This window comes from Centroberyx gerrardi, chromosome 12 (genome assembly GCF_048128805.1).
Source record: "Centroberyx gerrardi isolate f3 chromosome 12, fCenGer3.hap1.cur.20231027, whole genome shotgun sequence".
Classification (NCBI taxonomy): Eukaryota; Metazoa; Chordata; class Actinopteri; order Beryciformes; family Berycidae; genus Centroberyx; species Centroberyx gerrardi.
In genome coordinates this window covers 25,341,982-25,362,077 of record NC_136008.1, presented here as the reverse complement: position 1 = coordinate 25,362,077, position 20,096 = coordinate 25,341,982, and the positions used below count along the sequence as shown (strand labels likewise).

Sequence of the window (20,096 nt, the reverse complement as noted above, 5' to 3'; positions counted from 1 at the left end):
AATAAACTGCATTTTACGAAGTGCAGCGATCTAAATGATGTTGCAGCTTGTGAGATCAAGTGCAAGTTTTCCAAGTTCACTGTCTACGTAATGCTGCAGTAGTTTTCTGATGTCATTACAGCAGGCTTGTGTGCCAAGATTGAGAACACATGTCAGATGAAATACTCACTGAACCTGTACTGATGAGTGTGTAGAAACCAGGTTACCTGTAGCAGAGTAAAACAAAGCTGTTAGTGATACGGATCCATCTCACAAGCTCTGACATCTGCCCACACTGTTCTTTTTAAAGATGCTGAAGATACCAAACTCCAACTTACCGGGAAATTGGTGCTGTGTATGCATACCTAATGGCACAAATTTACAGAATTGGAAAATCAATGCTTAGGGTCACCACACCAATCGGAAGGCAGATCTTCACGTTATACGGCTAATGGGCCAAGTGCATACAGATGGTGGTCTTCAGGATTGGCCTAAAGAAGATTTTAGGATTTATGATATTCTCCCTCTTCTAAACATCTTTCCACTTAACTTTGGCTGCTCTTTTAGCCAACAAGCAGCTAGCGCAGACTCTCTACCTAGCAGAGAAAACCAGTACATGTAAAACGTGCTATGGGCAAAACCTCTAGGAAGCCGTAGAAAGCGAGGCAGTTGGCCAGCCTATCCATTCGCCTTGACGGTCTAGGTTCTTGACAGCCTGTCCTCAGTAGTGCAATAGAGAGCACTGTTATATATTGACTTGGACACTGTGTTCCCATAGCTGCTCCAGTAGTTCCTAGCTGGGGAACACTGACTTGAGCGCTGGGTTGCCAGGATTTGTTGGATTTACTGTACTTGGACTGGATGTCCTGTACGCTGATGTAGGACACTGTGCTGTATGGTATGGCTGTATCCCCTACCCATGTCTCTCTGCCTCTGTCTGTCTCTCATTATCGCTCTATCTGTCTGTCAATCTCTCTATTTCTTGGCCTATGTGTCAGTTTGTCAGTCAATACAACCCCCCCAAACCCAACTTTTAATTCCGTTAAAATTCTTCTTGAACTTAGGTAAGGGGGAGGGATGTGCAATATGTCTAAAAACATCTGAGCTGGCTGTAATGCGTCGATGCTTATTTACACGCGATGAGGTAAGAGGCTTAAAATAGCACATTGTGCCAGACGAGCGGTGGAGGTGTGGTTGGCACCGCTTTCTACTGTTAGCAAATGGGCTCTTGCCTCATGGTGCCAGCATTGTTGTTCAGCTGCATAAGTTTGAATACAAGTTAATGCTGCTGCATGCTGCATCATGTAGGCTGCGTCAAACTCACTAGCAATCCTCCTAGTATCTCTTTCTGCTTTTTAGCATTAACAAATAATTCATTCTTGTAATTGTACAGCCTGCTGACAGTGGAGCCAGCTTAATGTGTAAAAATTGATATGGCTACCATCATCGTCAAGACATGTTAACAAAATCACCAATGATCTAAAAATACAAATGATAGATAGACCTTTTTCCTGTTTTCTACTGTATGCACTGTAAAAAAGACAATGAAACACCAGAGCAATGGAGCACCGACGCTATCTGTGTCTTTATTTTAAAAGTTACCTTTACTTATGGAATCTAAAAACAGAACATAAAAGTATGATGTTGTACTATTCTGTTCTGTGGCCATGCACATGACATGATACATGTTCCTGTACTTATTTTGAACATGATAAATGCTAACAATGCACATTGGCAGGTTTGGACTGATGTCTGTATATATAGATATGTTAACTCCATCTGTAAATTTTACAAGGTCATAGTTAACAATGTATATCTGCATGTCCTGCATCTGTTTCTGTACACATTTGACCTCCATCTGTAAATCTGATCATATGAATAGTTGCAATGCACATTTGCAAGCTTGGACATATTTCTATACATTTGTTCTCCCATAATGGGAATAGCTAGTGACGCACTCTTGCATATCTAGGTCAACCTGTAAATCTATGAATGAAGACACTGTAACTTTATTTATTTGCTGTATTATTTTCAGTATGTTCAGCAGGTGTGATTACTTGTACTGTCCTGTATTCTCTTGTGTCTTATTCTCATCTGGATCCTATTTATTTCTCACTTTATTGCTCACTCTACCTTTTAGTTCCCTCACCTCTCTGGCTTTGTGTGTAGCTGCTACAAGGAATCCTCAAAGCTTTGATCACTGCATATCAAGTTATCATTGTTGAAGGATGCAGTATTTAAAGAAGGAAGTGAGTTCTGCCTTCCATCTCAGCATAGGATTCATGCTACATGCTTAAAATGAATCTTTATAAAGTTGAAATTATTACTGTTAGGCTTGCATAAGACTGCAAATGTAATATATCGAGAACAATGAGAACTAACGGCTTTTGTTCGGTGACTCACTCCTGGCAAAGAGGGAAGTAACGAGGGAAGTATGATGCAGTAGAGTGAGAGAGACAGACAGCATACTGTCTGCCTTCACATCTCAGCATGGGACACCCACTAGCTGCAGAAAGGACTCTTTAATGTTGTCATCATTACTCCAAGATCTGGAAGCATGCTGTACTGCAGCAGAATATCAATGTTGCATCCTCTCAGTTGCTTCACTGCTCATAATGGCAGTCCATACTAGCAGCTAGAAGGAAGATGTAAAGTAATAATTTCATATAAATACATGTCAGTTTTACTGCTCTCTATTAATATAACACACAAGCGATTTAACCTATACCCAGTCCATGAAAGCTTTTGTTTTTGTTGTTCTTGGGGAAAAATCCACTGGCACACATGAAGTGATGCAGTTTACATTTCTGGCAGCAGCAACAGTGGTTTGTTTGGAATAAACAGAAGAAGAACTGAGTAGTTAGCATGAGCAGCGACAGCCACCATGGCTGAACAGACAAAGAAAAGACTGATACCTACAGAAACTCAGACTTCATTAACAGAAAATCCAAGGAGAAAGAAGTCACAGTACTGGACACTGTTTGATTGACAGGTGATCTCTTGGAAGTGCAGTGCAGAAACAGGATAGCTGGTTACTGAAAAGACAGCAGTAGGATTCCATCACCCGTCTCAGCTCCCTCAGCGCTGGAGCATGGCATTCCCTGGCTGGCTCCTTCCTGGATGTTGGAAATACTCTGGGTCAAAGGGCAATTTTTTCCACTGTAAACGGAACAGCAGAATGGAATGCTGCCGATGCCCGAGCCATTGGCCCGAGTGTGTGGGAACGCAGCCGCTTGCATCGCCTCTCGCCGGTGGTGTGTGAAAGTGTGTGTGTGTGTGTGTCGGCGTGTGCACGCATGTGTGTGCATTTGCACGTGTTTGCGTGTGTGCCTTTGTATATGTATGTTTGCATGTCTCCGTGTGTGTCTGATTGCATGTGTTTACAAATAAGCCTACTTATGCATTTGTTTGTGCGAAGGTTCATTTCTGTGTGTCTTTCGTTAATGTGTGTGTGTGTGTGTGTTCTGCTTCTCACTCTTGCGCTGATGTGTTCTGCAGGCCGCACTGTGTGGAGATCAAAGGTGACAGAGCGCCAGAATACTGCTGGCTCACTCCTCTAGCAGCCAGCCTGCTTTTAAATGGCTCTTAAAGTGAAACACAAAACACACACACACACACACACACACGCACACACACACTTGCCTGCATCGTGTAATCACTGGCAAGTTACAGTGTATATATTTGCGGTGTGCGTGTGTATATGCGTGTTTGTGTGTGTGTGTGTGTGTGTGATTTGTTCTGTTTACGCCATTTGGATTGTTTATGGCATTGTGATTATTTGTAGCTGATGTGGATATAAATAAAGCGTTCAAAAGTGGGTGTTTTTTGAGCTTGTGCGTGTGTGCATCCATGTGTGTATACGTGATGCATGCCTGCTTGTTGGCCTCACTATTCCTACCATTGCGTCTTGTCATTTTACCTCTCGCCACCAAACATACACACACACACACACACACACACTTGCATGTTATCTGATGCTCTTTGTGGCTGAGGTGAAGAGAGCATGCAGACATTACAGTAAGCCTTTGTCAGCATACACGTCCCTGCTGTCTCTTTCTCTCTCTCTCTCTCTCTCTCTCGCCCTCTCTCTCTCAAGCAGACACATGCATACCAACATATACACAAATACACACGTACATGCCGCTGACTGACTGAGTGGATTTGCAGCATTCAGCGCTGTGAAATACAAATTGTTTGGCTGCTGTTGAACAAATGCTGCTTGGAGGAGAGCCAGGCAGGTTGTGGCTGAGTCTGGAACATCTCATGTGTCAGGGCCATATTTATCCCCCCCCCCTGCTAAATGGAAACATGCCTAGACCTGCTAGCTAGACCTGCTACCGCGACGCCACCACAATGACACACGCACACACACACAGACATGCACACACATACATATGCATGCACACACTGCATAAGCACATACACGCATGCGTACGCACACGCTTGGTCACATGCAGATGCAAACACGTAAACAGACACACAGGTATGCTGACATGCACATTGTCACATGTATGTTATTATAGACAAAAGCTGGGCTTCCATCAAATATTTTTTGCAAATGATGATACATCAGATTTGGTATTTGGAATGGAAACAGCAAAAATGTCATCAAATTTTCCCAATAAGATTACCCAGTAGTATTCAGTTTCACTGCATAGCACATCAAACGTAGCTTTGGATATTCTGAAATGTTACCTGTAAAATATCTTCCTGGTTGTAAGGCCATTACTTAGTGCATTGCAATATTTCCATCTGCATTTCTTAGTTTTCTTCTTTGGATGGAAGCTTACAATATGGTCACCATTAGAAGACACTAAGTAAGGGATAACGTACAGCAAACTAGACATTATCACAAAAGAAGTCCCAACAGGGTGAGTTATGACTGCACTGAAGGGGCTTATTTCACAATAATGACCAGCTCACTGTATATTATCCCGCTTATTATGTGGCTACTTGCCAAATCCATTAATCATTTAACATTAAATATTGATTTTAAATGATTTTAGTACAAGCTATATAATTTACAAGCTCCTAAAAAATTGTTCAGCAGGGCGGCAACCATAGAAATGGTTATAGCTAGTATCAACCATAGGAACGCAAAAATACTCCAAATAAATGAAAAGTAATATTGGATAAATCTGGCATGTTTATAACCTGGGTTAGTTGAGTACACCCTCCGGCTTCAGAGTTTGCCTCATTTGTCTGATGCTTGGCTCTAAATTTATTTTGAAAAGCGATAGCGGAGCAATAGCGCTATTAATTTTGATTTTGACACATTTGCATGCTCAAAAATGTCCTCTCAAATGGGATTACTTTTGCTCAAATCAAACCAAATGCCGATTTAGAAATCCTGCCTACACTGACTTTAAAAGATAAGGCTGGTGTTTTTTAATGCATTGCTTACTGTCAACAAATCCTATGAAAATAACAAAATCAACAATGCGTTTGCTCTACTCCCGTTACTTTCTGACTTCCCACGTACCGTTTTAAGCCGTCAACCCGGAAGTCATTGGCTCCAATTGTAAGCTAAAAACCTTGAAATACAGCTCACAAAGACATAGTTTCACTTTTAAAAATCACTAACTGTTACCATGAAAAGTCAGGCTGTTGTAGTTATTACCAAATCAAATTCAATGGGAATAAATTCTTCATTATGCCGGGGACTATTTTCGGTGCTACGGAACTACTTTCCTGTGTTCGCAAAGTGTTTACAGCCGGCTTATTAAGTTGTTTGAGGAAAAAGTCGGCTGGCCCGGTGCATCGCGATGATGAAATATTCTGCCCAGAGCAACGGCATGGCTCTGTGACGTGTTTTTAATCGTTTTTTTAATACAATGGAGTTCTATGGCTGCTGGGACATGGCTGCATTGGGCACCGGCTACATGGACGAGATTTGCTGGCAAAACAAAATCATTGCTGATTTTGTTATTTTCATAGGATTTGTTGACGGTAAGAAATGCATTAAAAAACACCAGCCTTATCCTTTAATTGGATTAGTACCCGAGCATTCAATGTAAAAGCCACATTTTGCATTACAGTAAGGAAGTTTCTCTCTCTGCAAAGTTCTCAGCAGTTTGTGTGTAATGCTCTTTGCCATGCACAGTGCTTGGGGGAATTATGGTATGCACTGTTTAGGCGGCGCAGAGCTCTAAGTGCTCTGTGTGGGCTCACACACCAGACAGTTTGGTAGAAGCCACAAGCATGGACAGGGACAGTCACTACCAGGAAGTCAACACATGAATGCAATATTTTGTTCAGAGGTTCTCTTAGTTCCAACAACACTGTCCTACCACAGCACTCTGGTGTTAACAGGTAGAGATTGTAAAGTCAGCGTAGTTTCACTCACTCCAATCATGCCTCCAGCGGTGCACCTATAAAGCGCTAGCACACTTCAGAAATCACCAACCTCAGAATGTGTTCATCGGCTAATCAGAATTGAGTATTCAACGAAGCCATGTAATAAAGAACAATAACAACTTAACCAGTACTAATAAATTCTTATAAGATTCTTACCATTTTTTCTGGTGGATGTAGGTTTTCTTCGACACTGAGCAACATGCTTCAACCCAGCTGGAAACGCACCTAATTTTGTTTTTGTGAAATTTGAAGTTTATGTAAAATTCAATTAGCAGTTAGATGGAAACAGACAAACACAACACTGATTGATTTTATACACATATTTATGGATTTAATAGAGCCTTTAGCCCTAGTAGTGTCAATGTTATGCTCTACTCACTGAGGTATGATAGCATAATTCTTCGGGCTGAATTTGTCTATGAAAACATTACACATTTGAATGTGTGTGTGTGTGCATGTGTGTGTATGTATGTGCCCTTGTGTAACTAACCAATGAGCTGGAGGGGATTTTTCACATTTGAATTAATTTGATGATGAATTAATTTTTAGAACTCCCCTATTGGACCCAATTAGCACAAAGTAGTTCACTGTGGCTTCTGATTGTGTCAAGACTATGTTTTTTGCCAGCACTAAAATATGGCATCAGTTAATTTTACAGTGATATATTAATGAGGGAATCCTAGCATTTTAAATTGTTCATCAATGTAATGATAGAAAATCACAATCCCCAAAAGTCAAAAGTAGCAGAAAAACAGTAGCGTATTTAAATCCAGAAATGATCAAAAAATGGTCTTCTCTGGGGAGCCTGCCTCTGGACGCCCTGGGCATTTGGGGGATGATACATCTTTAATGGTCCATCCTTCACTCCCTGTCCCAGAAGGGAGGTACAGTAAGATTAGAAGCCGCGACTTTCACCCAGTTACAGGCCAGGATCCCATTACTCTTCCAGCTAATGGGAATCCCTGACAGTGTTCTATCTCTGGAGTGCCTGGTCACTGTTCTCAGCCCTGAATTAGAAGGGAGCAGGATTATAAATAGGCTGGCGATACCTGTGCGGTTCTGGGCATATGACCCACTTCAGTGCTATATATATAGGCTGCTGAATTAGGATAAACGACGAGTCTTATGCCTTTTCAGTATAGACACAAGGCGTTTCAGGGGGTCAGGGTTGGGAGTTCGGTCAGTGGACAGTGACAGGAAAGACTGACAGAGAGAAAGTGGAAAGGTCAACACAGGTCATGGGTCAGGAACTAAACTTTGAAACCGCGGTATTATGAGTGCAAGGGATCCACCTTAGTCAGCTCGTAGATGTGTCACTGCTGTAGAAGGCAAAGCTGAAGAATATTTCAGATTATCAAATGGATCTATTTATTGATTTATCAATCTGGGGCAAAGGCAAACCTGATAATGTTCAAACAACACTCATCTAAACCAACATTAATGGAGAACCCAGTGTTTCTCATTGATGTTGATAATGTACTGTAGGTTTTAGATGATCACACACACAAAAAACCGTCTCAGATCACACATTTAAATGTGTAACTGAAGTGGCATTCTTTTTAGCACCAGACCTTGTATTTGTTTGTGTGTGTGTGTGTGTGTGTGTGTTAACTCATTTACTCCCAGACAGCCATGCAAAGCAGCATTCAAGACCAGTATATGGTGTGTGTGTGCTTGTGCGTGTGTGTGTATGCACGCTAATGGACATATGTGTGCGCGAGTCCAGATGTGTGTGCTTGTACGTAGGTTTGTGTGTGTGTGCATGTGTGTGTGTGTGTGTGTGTATACTTCACAAAGAGTGCAATGTGTTGCTGCCTGTAGGCATTTCATCTGGCCAGAGCTGAACAGAGCAGTTGGACTCATGTAGGTCAGGAAGACTGCGTCTCTCTCTCTCTCTTTCTCTCTCTCTTTCTCTCCCTCTCTCTCTCTCGCTCTCTCTCCTGTTGTGTCTCTGTTTCTCACTCTTTCTCTCTCCCTTCCTCTATCTGGCCCACCCTCTGTCCTCTCTGTCTCTTTTTCTCTTTCTCTCCGCTCTTTCTCCTCTCCTCTCTCTCTCTCTCTCACTTCCCTCTCTCCCCATCTCTCTCTCTCTCTCTCTCTCTCTCTCTCTCTCTCTCTCAGGGAAAGTAGGACAGCTCAGATTTCTGAAGCCACTGCACACTGAGAGAAGGAAGGAAAAAGAGGGAAGAAATGGGGATAAGAGGAAGGAGGATGGAAAGTGAAAGAAAGAAAAAAAACATTCAAAAATGTTACAAAACACAGTGATAACAATACAACTGATCAGTGTTAGAGACGTTACTTCCAAAAAGCAATTTGTTACATAGTTCCTTTTAATGAGTCTTTTTGTTACAATATTACTTGTGAAAGTGAATTACATATCTAACTTGTGCCACAGGAAACGAGTCATAGCATTACATTATTAAATAGTACAAAATTTGAAATTTGATTTTGAAAGTAACTTTGTGTTATTATTTATTATTTATGTATTGTAATGTATGATATTACTAACCGTTATCTTAGTTATAGGTCATTCAATTACTCATTATAATAGCTATCAGAGATTAAACTAACACTGTTAATGGATGTCAAAAGGAGGAGAAGTAGAAGGAAAGTAAAAGAATGAAAGAAGTACAGGCAGACATAAAAGGGAGGGAGAGAGAGAGAGAGAGAGAGAGAGAGAGAGAGAGAGAGAGACACCATATGAAGTGTAGCTATGTCCCTCAGCTTTCAAAATGTTGATATTGTGGAGTTTAATAAGTTTGATGGCTAAAACGCCACCATCGAAGGGAATATGGAGACGGAGTTGGACAAGCAACCTGACTCAAAGAGCTGGAATTGGGAATTGTGTCGAGAGAGAGAAAGAGAGAAAGAGAGAGAGGAAAGAGAGAGAGCGAGAGACTGAAGAGACTGTGATCTTGGCGTCTCCAGAGAAAACGCCTCATTATTGGGGACAGTTTGTACAGAACTGTGGCACGTACTGTATTCCTCTGAATGGGAAATCATTGTCTGTGGTTGCCTGCTATGCTAGTAGTCCTCTTTACACTGGTGGGACACAGGGAGCTTTTTAGATGTCTCTTTCTTCGTAATGTCTCTTTCTCGCTCTCTCCTTTTAGTTTCAGTATCGGTTTAGAATGTTCCGCTTTCACTGTCACTTTCACTGTCCAAGCTTGAGGATTCTAGCCTACTGTACCTCTTTTATATACAGGAGAAACAAAGCACCGCCCCGATTTAATTTGTCTTGTTCTTAGTGCTGTCCTGATGGCCCTTGAATGTCTTTATTACAGCTTTATGAACACTTTATCGCAGTAGGTTACTTATGAAGATGGTGATGTTGTCCCTGTTGTAATTTGCCCTAGATAAGAGCTTCAGCTAAATGTACAAAATGCAAATGTAAATGTGGGAAACACAGGTTAGGTACTTCGTCAGTAAACCCTCTGGCTATAATAAACACGTTCTCTCTCTCTCTCTCTCATTTGGGACTCTCCCAGTGGAGATGGGTGGTCTGGCCCTCGCCTAGCGCCGGGGCCCATGGTACAACACCACCAACCGCTTGCCATACAATCGGCGGACCAATTCCAGTGCGTTGCCAAAATCTCGCCAATGATGTCATCCTTTGTTCGCCCAATCGCGGTTCCCCTGCCCCCCGTCCTCCCTCCCTCCCTCCCGCTGTAATTGGACAATGGCTCCAAATCAGCAGTGGCCTGAAAGGACATTTGCTGCCCAGGGTCCGCTGGCAGTCGGCCCCGGTGCACAATTAAGCATCCGCTCGCGGGTTTTACTCTTGTTGGGGAAATATTTAGCTCCTTGCGGGACGTTTCTCAGTAGGTAGCTACAGTGGAGAGAGGGGAGGCGACTGTTGCACCGTCACAACCCCAACTAGGTGGCCTGACAGACATATACTGTGCGTGTGCAAAACTGAAACAAATGAGCAAGACTAAAACAAATCTAGACCAGCAGATATTGCTCAGTTATGGGACTCAAATGACTCAAATGAAACGTGATTAAATGAACATGATGACAGGGTAGTTCGGGCAGGCTGAGACCTCACTGATAAGAGCGTTCTGTTTGGAATAAAAAATAAAATAGATCAGGTAGTCACCAGATGCTAATGCAAATACCATCGTGACAGTGCGCCTGATGGGGTAACGCGATGACATTTTTCTACATTTTCTTCATGTTTGTTAATTTAATTCTCTGCCCAGGAGCACAATTTGCACTGTGCTAAATTGAAAATAGATGCTTTTACTAGGTGATATACCGATACCGCCGAGAACTGATTCCTTTCCAGATTCGTTTTGTGTGCTGTTTGAACATAATTCAATAACATAATTCAATAAGAGAGCGTGGATTTGATACAATTTATGACTTCTCCAAACATCTGACCTGCATTCGTGCGCTGCACTGCTAAATTTGACTGGGCTCGGCTCCAGAGTCCTCCAGCCTTCAACTGGCTAAGCCTGTATGAATGAGCGCTAAAAAGATTCCATTGTTTACAGACAGAACAGGCTCTGTGGGCTAACTAACTAACCAATATGGCCTGTTGCATGGGTGCACAGTTGCAGGGATGGCAGCGTGCCACCATACATGACTTTGTATTGTCAGTGTGCACTGGGAGTCTTTTCCTCCTCCGTTTCTCTCTCTCTATACATCTCCCTCTCTGTACCATTCCTCCCTCCCTCTCTTTTTCCTATCTCGCCCTCTCTCTCTCCCCCGCCCACTAATTCCCTCTCTGCCTTCTTTCACTGCGCTGAGCCCAGATAGGCCTCCATGTCTCGGGTCTTAATTTGACGTGGTAATTGGATGACAAGGGACAGTTCGCCATCCCATCCTCATGAGTCAGCAGAGTTCTCCCCCCCCCCCCCCCCCCCCCGGGCGAGCGCCTCCCACTCCCGTTAGCTGCAGGCGCTGCTGCGATCGTCCGGGCTCATTCAGGTTTTTGTGTCTCCATCTCATCACCCGGACGCCGGTGTCCAGGGGCAGCCCAGACCACACACAGCAGCACATTACAGGCAGAGGGCCTTTATAGAGGTTACTTGTTAATGGGAATATGGGGGAGCAGGGGGGTGGGGAGGGTGTTGTGTGAGCCAAATCTGCTTATCAATGGCTACAGTTCTTTTTTGGCGACACATTCAGCAGTTTAGTTAAAGTGAGTAGGTAGAGCTATATGTTGACGAACAAAAGGATTGTCTTGGTTTCCATAAAGAAGATAGCTTTAGCAACTTTGCTTAAACTTTGCTTGTGTTTTGAATCAAGAGCAAGGATGACAATGGAAAGAAGTCTGTGAGTTTATTGTGTACTCCTTGGTAATCCTATGATCCATGTATACCATGTGTTAAAAAAGTAAGACTACATTTAGGTGGCTTTTACACATACATCGTTTAGTGTGGACTTTCCGAACTTTATGCTAAGTTCGGATCATTTTGACTAGTGTGAACCTACATCGTTTGGTGCGGACTTTACAAACTTTTTGCTAAGTTCGGATCATTTTGACAGGCATGTGGACTCGGGTGCAGACCAAAAACGTACAAAAAGATCATCAAAAATCGGCGGTCTCGGTCCTCTTCCATGCAGACTGTGGTGTGGATCATTTTGGTGTGAAAACAATTTTTATAAAGTCCGATGCAAAGAGAGAAAATGAGGAAATGTGACGGGTTGTTTGGGTTGTTTTAGGGGAGTCCTTCTGTCTTGTCGATACTTTTCCCAAGTCATTTGACCCTTCCTTATATAGATTTTAAACCTTGAAATCACTAGCTAGAGAAAAACCTACTGGCTGCCCCAGAGCAGAAGGACGTCCGACGTATCGCTGGGGATTACGTCATCAAAAGTACAGGGTCGGTCAATGGCAAGATGTCGCATTATAATGTGAAAACGCCCTCTGAGTGCCATTCTAACTTTTTTTTTTATCTGTCCAATACGTCCGCTTGATATTAGGTAATGTGAAACAACCCGGACCAATACAATGTAACAATGTGGCGAACTCTGGTTGGGGCTTTAAAAGGACGACTATAATGTGAAAATGCCCTTAGAAAGCTTAAGTTCCTGTAGACTATCCATCCTGAGCACAAGAGCATAATGTTTCTGTACAACGAAATCATAGCTTACCACATTTGTTTTCTATTGGTTGTAACGTTTTATACCCTTTCTTGTACCCTAGCCATCGCTACATCCAATTCTTTGCTTGCTGCCACAACCCAATGTCCCCCCAGGCATCATTAAGTTTCATTAAATCTAATCATCTAATCTAAAAATTGCAGTTAACCATCATCATGTCTAGTGCAGTTGACAGCTATTCAGCTTCCCCCGCCCCTGTAAAACCATTCTGTTATTACTGACCTCCAGATTAATGGGGTGGAAAGTACTCCAGAGCGTATGAGCTCCCAGAATGCAGTGTGTGAACTGGGAGGAATTTCCCTGTTGCTTCGGTGTTCCAGGAAGAGCTGACATGAGCTCATATTTGACATCAGGGGACATTTGCATATGAATATGTGGTGAGACAAGACTGGGGAGGCAGCCACTCTAAATTATGCTCTCATGTTTTTCATAAATTCTTCAGGCAGCATTCGCAGACCAGAATGAATAGGTGATTTTGCCAATAACTGTGACTTGCATTTTTTTTTTTCCATGATGCTTTTGTTCCCACTGCATTACCTACATTGACTTTCCTTTTCCCCAGGTACAGTCTCTATCCTGGCTGTATACAATATTGCCCTTCTTCATTGCCTTGAAACATTGCCCACATGTAATGGATCCTAATGTGTCTGCAGGCTTGTAAGTCTAATGGCTAATAGTCTTTAAGAATTGCTATCTGCCATAGGAACTCTTATCTGATGTAATGGCCTGTAATGTGTACGTAATACCAGTGGAACTATTTATAGAACAGCAGCCAAGTCTCAGAGCGCAGGGATGGACGTGTGTGTGCGTGTGTGTGCGTGTGTATGTGTGCGTGCGAGTGTGTGTGTGTGCGTGGGTGGTTGTGTACACACTTCAGTTTACATAGCGTGTGTTCTCATACTGTCCACTTCACTTCCTCTGTCTCTGTTTGTTTCTGTCCAGTTTCTGTCTGGCTGTGTCTTTATGTGTATGTGTGTGTGCATTTCTGAGTGTGTGTGTGTGTATGTGCACTCATGTGTGCATGCAGACATCCTAGTGTGTATGTGCACATCAGACCGTGTGTATGTATGTACTGTATGTTTGCATGTGTGTCTATGCACGAGCGTACCTCTCAGGATGTGTATGTGTGAGTGAGCACGTCCGAGTGGGTGAGTGTGTGTGTGTGAGCACGTCTGATGGTATGTGTGTGTGTGTGTGTGTGTGTGTGTGTGTCTGTTGCCTGAAGCTCTCAGTCTCTCCCTGGGGGATTACATCACAGGGCAGTTATCAGACCTGAGTCATCTGAGAGGTTGAGAGGCCCCTGCTCTGCTCCACCGCCTCAATGAGGACAGTTACATCTTTCTTCCTTTCTTTCTTTCTTTCTTTCTTTTGTTCTTTCTTTCCTTCCTTCCTCTCTCACCTCCCTGCCATCTTTTATCCTATCTTGCTTTCTGTTTCGCCAATCTTCTCATTCTCTGATGGAAGCCCCCCCCACCCCGACCCCCACCACCCACCATACCCACTAGGCTTGGGTGAAAATTTAATATTGCGATGCTATCCCGCCAAAATATCGCAATATTCAATATTATTGTTTTTCTGGGGGGTTTTTGTATTTAATTTCTTCTGAATTACAATCATTAATAATATGTATTATTATTATTATTATTATTATTAATAGCCTAGAAATTTGATCTTACTATTCAAGCAAAAACAATGGCCATTTGGTGTAATTTGCTAATTTACTTACAAACTTACTTGAAGTAAAATTACACATTTTTCACTACAACTATGATTATGTTTTGTTTTTTACTATCCTACCACTAGTAGATTATAGGTTTATAAGTTTAAAAGTTTGCACAGTTGTGATCTAAGCAGCACATGGTGTCGCGGCCGGGACAGGGGGTGGGGGACAATGGGCAGGCGATATTCGTTACCGCAGAAAATATCGCGACTTTCTCAAAACATCGCAATATTCGATATTATTGAATATCAGCATGAGCCTAATACCCGCGCTCACCCACCTCCCAGGTCTCTACGCAGGAACACACGTCTCTAAATCGCGTCAGGAAGAGTGACATCACATCCTGTGGACTGGCAAACGCCTCTCTCTGCCCCAGCCTCTGCCCCATTTCCCCATTTCCCTTCACCTTTCTCCCTCGGTCAGCCTCTCCCTCTCTCGCCCCGGCCCTTCTCCCTTTCCCTCCCGTCTCCTCTTTCCCTTTTTAAGAAGCCCGAGAAGTGGAGTAGGTCAGTTGAAACGTGTCACTCCTCTGTCATCTCCGTCAGCTTTCTCGTTCCCTTCCACTCCCGAGGCTGTCTGACGGCAAAGTGGCGCTGCAAGAGCTCTACAGCTAATTAAGGATCAGTGTTGCACTCCCAGTCAAATTATTCAAGATGAGTAAGATCTGTGCAAGCCTCTGTGGAAAATAGAACAGATAGATAGATAGATAGATAGATAGATAGATAGATAGATAGATGGATAGATAGAGCACTGTATGTGAACCTGTATTGCAGCAGGCATGATGTGTGCAACCTTCCTGGGGTTTTCCCTTCTAGCTGACTAACTGTGACGTAGATGTGGGTGTGTGTCTTGGTTTCTGTGTGTGTGTGTGTGTGTGTGTGTGTGTGGGAGGGGACGGGCGGCAGAGACAGCTGTGCAGGCTACATATGTAGTTAACAGTAGGAAGCATTCATACTACACATTCTACTGAAGTGTGTCACCAGACAGTTCTCTCCGTCTCACTCGCTCTGCTTCCCACTCTCTTTTTCCCCCGTCACTGCTCTCTTTTCTGTCTGTCTCTGTATCTTTTCTTTTTTTTCTCTCTCCCCGTCCCACACATACCCACGTACGTGCCTGTGTGTGCATGCGATCACACACACACACACACACACACACACACACGTCTCTTTTTCCTCTCCCCTCCCCCACATTGAGACTCCCTCCCTCCCTCCATCCCTCCCTCCTCTCCCCAAAGTCCCCCCCTCCCCCCCCTTATAGTAAATTGAGTCGTATCTCTTTGACCGCTACCACTTTTACCACCATTTCCTCCTTCCTTCTCTGGAACTCTACTTATTCCTGGATTTCACCTCACACACACACACACACACACACACACACACACACATACACACACCCTCAGAAAAAAGGGGAGAAAAAAAAAAGAAATAGCTTCAAGGACGACGTAAGGCTGTGTTCTTGCTTCTCCCAGACGGGGTGTGTCAAGGCTTTTGTCCGTCCGATGCCGTATTAAATATCGGAATTAAAAGGAGGGGGGGGGATGTGTCTGTGTGTGTGTGTACATGTGCACGTGCGTGTGTTGGGGTGGGGGGTTTGGGTGTGTGTGTGTGTGTGCAAAAGTCTCCAGGTTTTTTTTTTTTTTGTTCTTTAGAGAGAAAGAATGTTGGCACGAAGCTAGACGCCAGGGAGGAGCAGAAGGTCGGAGTGTTCAAGTGCTGCTCCAGGTTTGTTTCATTTCATTTGGTCTGTAATGAGTCTTGTTACTGCTGCGAGAGGCAGAGCTCTGACTGGGGAGTTCAAAGTTAAGCCACGGGGAGGGAGGAAGAGAGAGGGAGAGAGAGAGAGAGAGAGAGAAAGAAAGAGAGAGAGAGAGAGAGAGAGGCAAAAGAAGGAAAGGAGACGAGCCAACAAGCCCTCACTTGAAAACATCTGAACATTTTGGAGGTTAGAAAAGCGGCAAAGAAACTTTTTTTTTTTTTTTTTTTTAACGCCATCCTTTTCCCTTTCTTCCTCCTCCTGCTCCTCCTCTTCCTCCTCCTCCTCCCCGCCGCCCTGCACCCTTCTCAAATGAACCCTCTCGCTTTAAGTTCTAAAAAGAATCCGGAGCGGAGAGCTTGCAAGAGGGCTGAAAAAGTTGGCTGTGCCTGTGCATGACTGTGCGTCTGTGTGTGTGAGACGGTGCGTGCGCGCGTCTCCCGGCTGTGTGTCTGAGTGTGTATACTGGAGTGTGTGTGTGTGTGCCTCTGAGTGTGTGTGTGTGTGTGTGTGTGTGCGCGCACGCCTGGGTCTGTGTGGGAATGATTACATCAGCCTGCTGCAGCCTTATGATTGGTCGGTGAGCGTGTGGTTTGATTCAGTGTGCCTCGGAGCCCGTGGCTGAGGCTGTAACCCTTTGTGAGGGGGAGAGAGAGAGGGAGAGAGAGAGAGATAGTTGTCAGACACAGCCGGCACTGGAAGCGCTGTACTGTACCTACTGCCATCTGATCGCTCACTGTCTCTGTGTCTCTGTCCTGTGAGCTGTACAGAGCGCCGGCTTTAGGTCACACAGACAGTTTTTTTTTTTCTTCCCCCCCCCAAGGCAGCCTTGACTGTCTAGATAGGCTGAAGGACTACACTCCAGGCTGTGTGACAGGTAGCTGTCAACTGTCGGCATTCGGATTTGTATCAGTTTTTCTTCCTGAAGGAGAGAAGACGACAGGACAGCGGGGTTTTCTGTCTTAGTGACTGTGTGTGTGTGTGGGGAGCCAGGCTCACTCCAAAAAATGCCTTCGTGTTCCCCGGACTGCTGCCTATTGCGGGCCGTGGAGGTAAGACCGCTCTGCTTTTCTCTCCCTCTCTCTGTCTCTTATCTCTCTCCCTCTCTCTGTCTCCGGCTCTCTCGCCTCCTCTTCGCCCGTCCCTTCGCCTCCCCTCTCTCTTTTACATTTTTAGACCGTTTCTCTTTGAAGTATTTTGCTACGCTCACCCCGAGGCAAGAGACGGAATGTGTAAATACCTAAAAGGTCGGAGGCGATCTGTCCGTTTTCGAGATGCAATAAAAAGGAAAAGAGTCAAATACATCAGCAAGCTTTGTATGAATTTGAAGCTGCCTTGCTCTTTTTTTCGGGTTCTTTTCTGAATGACGGATACAGCGCTCCAGGCCTGGATGCTGTGCAGAACTGTAATGCTACAAGCTGTGTCTTCGCTCAGGAAGGGAACAGAATTTCTCTGTCATGACATATCCTGTTGGAAGTGTGTGTTACATGTGTAGGCTTACTAGGCTAGATTCCTGTGTAGGCTAACGAGGCTAGATTCCTGTGCAGGTTAAGCAGGCTGCTGTAGTTTCCTCTGTGGGCCATTACTTGTGTGTCCTGTGTATGCAACTAGTGAAATGTCATCCTACAGACTCGGTGGAAGTCAATTTGTCTAAATCCATAAACACGCTAACACCATTTATCCAGATAGAGATTTTTCAGGTGAATATTTCTCCCGGATTGTTCCTATTGACCTCTACGGGAGACATAATAAGTGAGGACTTTACTTTTCAGTACCCATCTGTATCTAGGGGACTGATATATAAGAAATGTAGCCGCCATAGAGCCTCAATATTTGTGGATGTGGATGTTTGTTAGGTGGGATTAAACGGATGGGATCTCAGAGTGGGGTTTCTACTGATCAGGGCCTGATGCATTGTTGTTACCTATAATAAATACAGCCTGGATGGATCTATGGTGCCTCCGTCTCTGTGTGAATATGTGTTTTGAGTGTGTGGATGGGCACATATTATCAAGGGAAGAATGGAAACAGGTGTTATGCATGGACTTGGAAAAAAGATGATAAATTATGCAACGAAAAAACACGTTCGGTCTGAAACGCAATAGGGCCATAACCTTATTCCTGGCCCAAACGCAGTATATTAAGTGATGGAACAAAAGCCCTGTTGTGTTTGTGAAGTTGAGCTTGAAGCGTATGAGATGTCTTATCGGGGGATATTTGCATACGTTTTCTTGATGCGCTATAATTGGAAACACCATGCTTATGTCCCCCATAAGCCATGCACCCATTTGGCATAGCCAGCTATGCGCTGTGTTCACAAGAGGAGATGCTTGTTATACAGTACAGTATATTTGCTTAGCTATATATTACAGCAACAAGTCGCTTGAAGAAATGCTCGCCTGTGATTTCTAACACCACAATTGCTACAGTGTCTTGAGTGTCTGTTCTTTTCTATTGTGTGCTATAATTACCAGCCTGTGTGTGCCATAGTGTATGGGGTGCTATATGATAAATGCTATGCTAGCCTTTGAAGATAATTGCCGGCTTTACCAACCCATTGGGCGGTGTTTTCAAAAACGGTTTACCTTATACGACAACTTGGGTCTTCCCTGCGGGCTTATCTTAAACATCCATATTTAAATATTCATCTCAACTTCCAACGATCATATCTAACCTCATATTGTGTTATTGAGAGGGAGCGTCTTCACTGTTTAAATGCCTTTTGTTGCTTTTTTCCCCCCAGTAACTATATTAAAGTGATTATTTTATCACAACTGAATCTCAATCCTGATCTGTCTCTTCCCTCGCAGATTGTGAAGATCTTCAGTGAAGACGGCATGTGTAAAGTGGTGGAGATCCCAGCAGACATGACAGCCAGGGACCTGTGCCAGCTCCTGGTTTATAAAAGCCATTGTTTGGACGACAACAGTTGGGCACTTGTTGAACACCACCCGCTGCTAGGGCTAGGTAAGTGGCAAACCCCCGCAGGCCCAAACTGTACTCACACACACACATACAAGCACACATTTGCACACACACACACACGCACGCACACAAATGCACGAACACACACGCACACACGCCCACACAAACACAAGGACCTTTTGGGTGGGCTGAGACATACATTACGCTCACTGACACACACAGGTGCGTTCACATGTATGCATGCATGCTCGCCCACATACTTGGGCAGACAGATAGTTCAGGCACATATTCTCACGCAGGCATGTATTCAAGCATGAGTGCATGCACATACTGTGCGACACACGCACGCACAGAGACATAACGTCCAACGATCTAATCAAGTGCAACGCGGCGGCCGGCTGGGTGAAAGGTTGCTGTGACAGAGCAGCGGAGGCAGAGCAATGCTGTCTCATGGGAAGCCGAGATAGACCTGAACACTGAGCTGCTTGTAACATGTAGGCTGAACTTATTGATCAGCTTGTGAGGGGGCAGAAAGTAATGGACGTAGAAGCATCACACATGAAGTCAGAGTTGCTCTAGTATTGACAGGCTAATGATTGTTTGACTCATTAGAGAAGAGGAAATGGAAGGTTTAGGAAAAGAAGAAGAGACAGAATAATGGTTGCTAAATGACAGATCAATGGCAGGATTGAAGGTGATGCATAATCTTGAACTTTATCATCCTAAAACCTGATGCTAAATACAGGCGACTGCTGTAGAGGTGAGGCCAGAGATGCAGGTCATTGAGATTAATGGAGTTATCGATCTGCGGACTGACTGCTCAGTGAAAAGAGATGGTGTTGGATGGGAGAAGAGGGCTGATGAAGACTCCGGCTTCAGTTTGTACGATCGGCAGGCTGAAAGAAGGGAGAAAAAGTGGTGAATACAGGGTTTCCTAAATATTTTTTTGTACCTAAGTAACTGTTGGGGAACCAGCAGAAACAGGCCGGCATTCTCTCCATCCATGGTTGATGGAGAGAATGGTGGATGGATAGAGGAAGAGCAACAGAGACTATCATGTACTTAAGACAGTATAAGAAGTCCTCTGCATTTTTAAGTATGGCAGGCTCATTTTAGTTATGCAGATTGCATGTAGTTGCATCTTTTTGGGTCCCAAAATGAAAAATTTAATTGACACAGGCTCATGCTAGAGTCCTGAGCCATATGTTAAGAATCACTGTCATGTAGATAATTATAATATTATGTTATTTAT

At 43.9% G+C, this 20,096-nt stretch overlaps 1 protein-coding gene across 2 annotated transcripts in view; it reads left to right on the top strand.

The window, feature by feature from the left end:
- Positions 1–20,096, top strand: part of grb10b (growth factor receptor-bound protein 10b) — a 73,586-nt gene that overhangs the window by 37,780 nt on the left and 15,710 nt on the right. Inside the window, exons 1-2 of one of the 2 annotated variants that reach the window (XM_078287018.1) lie at positions 16,575–16,971; positions 18,730–18,886. In XM_078287018.1, coding sequence (XP_078143144.1) covers positions 16,927–16,971; positions 18,730–18,886 — 202 coding nt within the window. In that variant the 5' untranslated portion in view covers positions 16,575–16,926. Of the gene's footprint in view, positions 1–16,574; positions 16,972–18,729; positions 18,887–20,096 lie in introns of those variants that run through there. The other variant, XM_078287019.1, reaches the window with a different exon arrangement.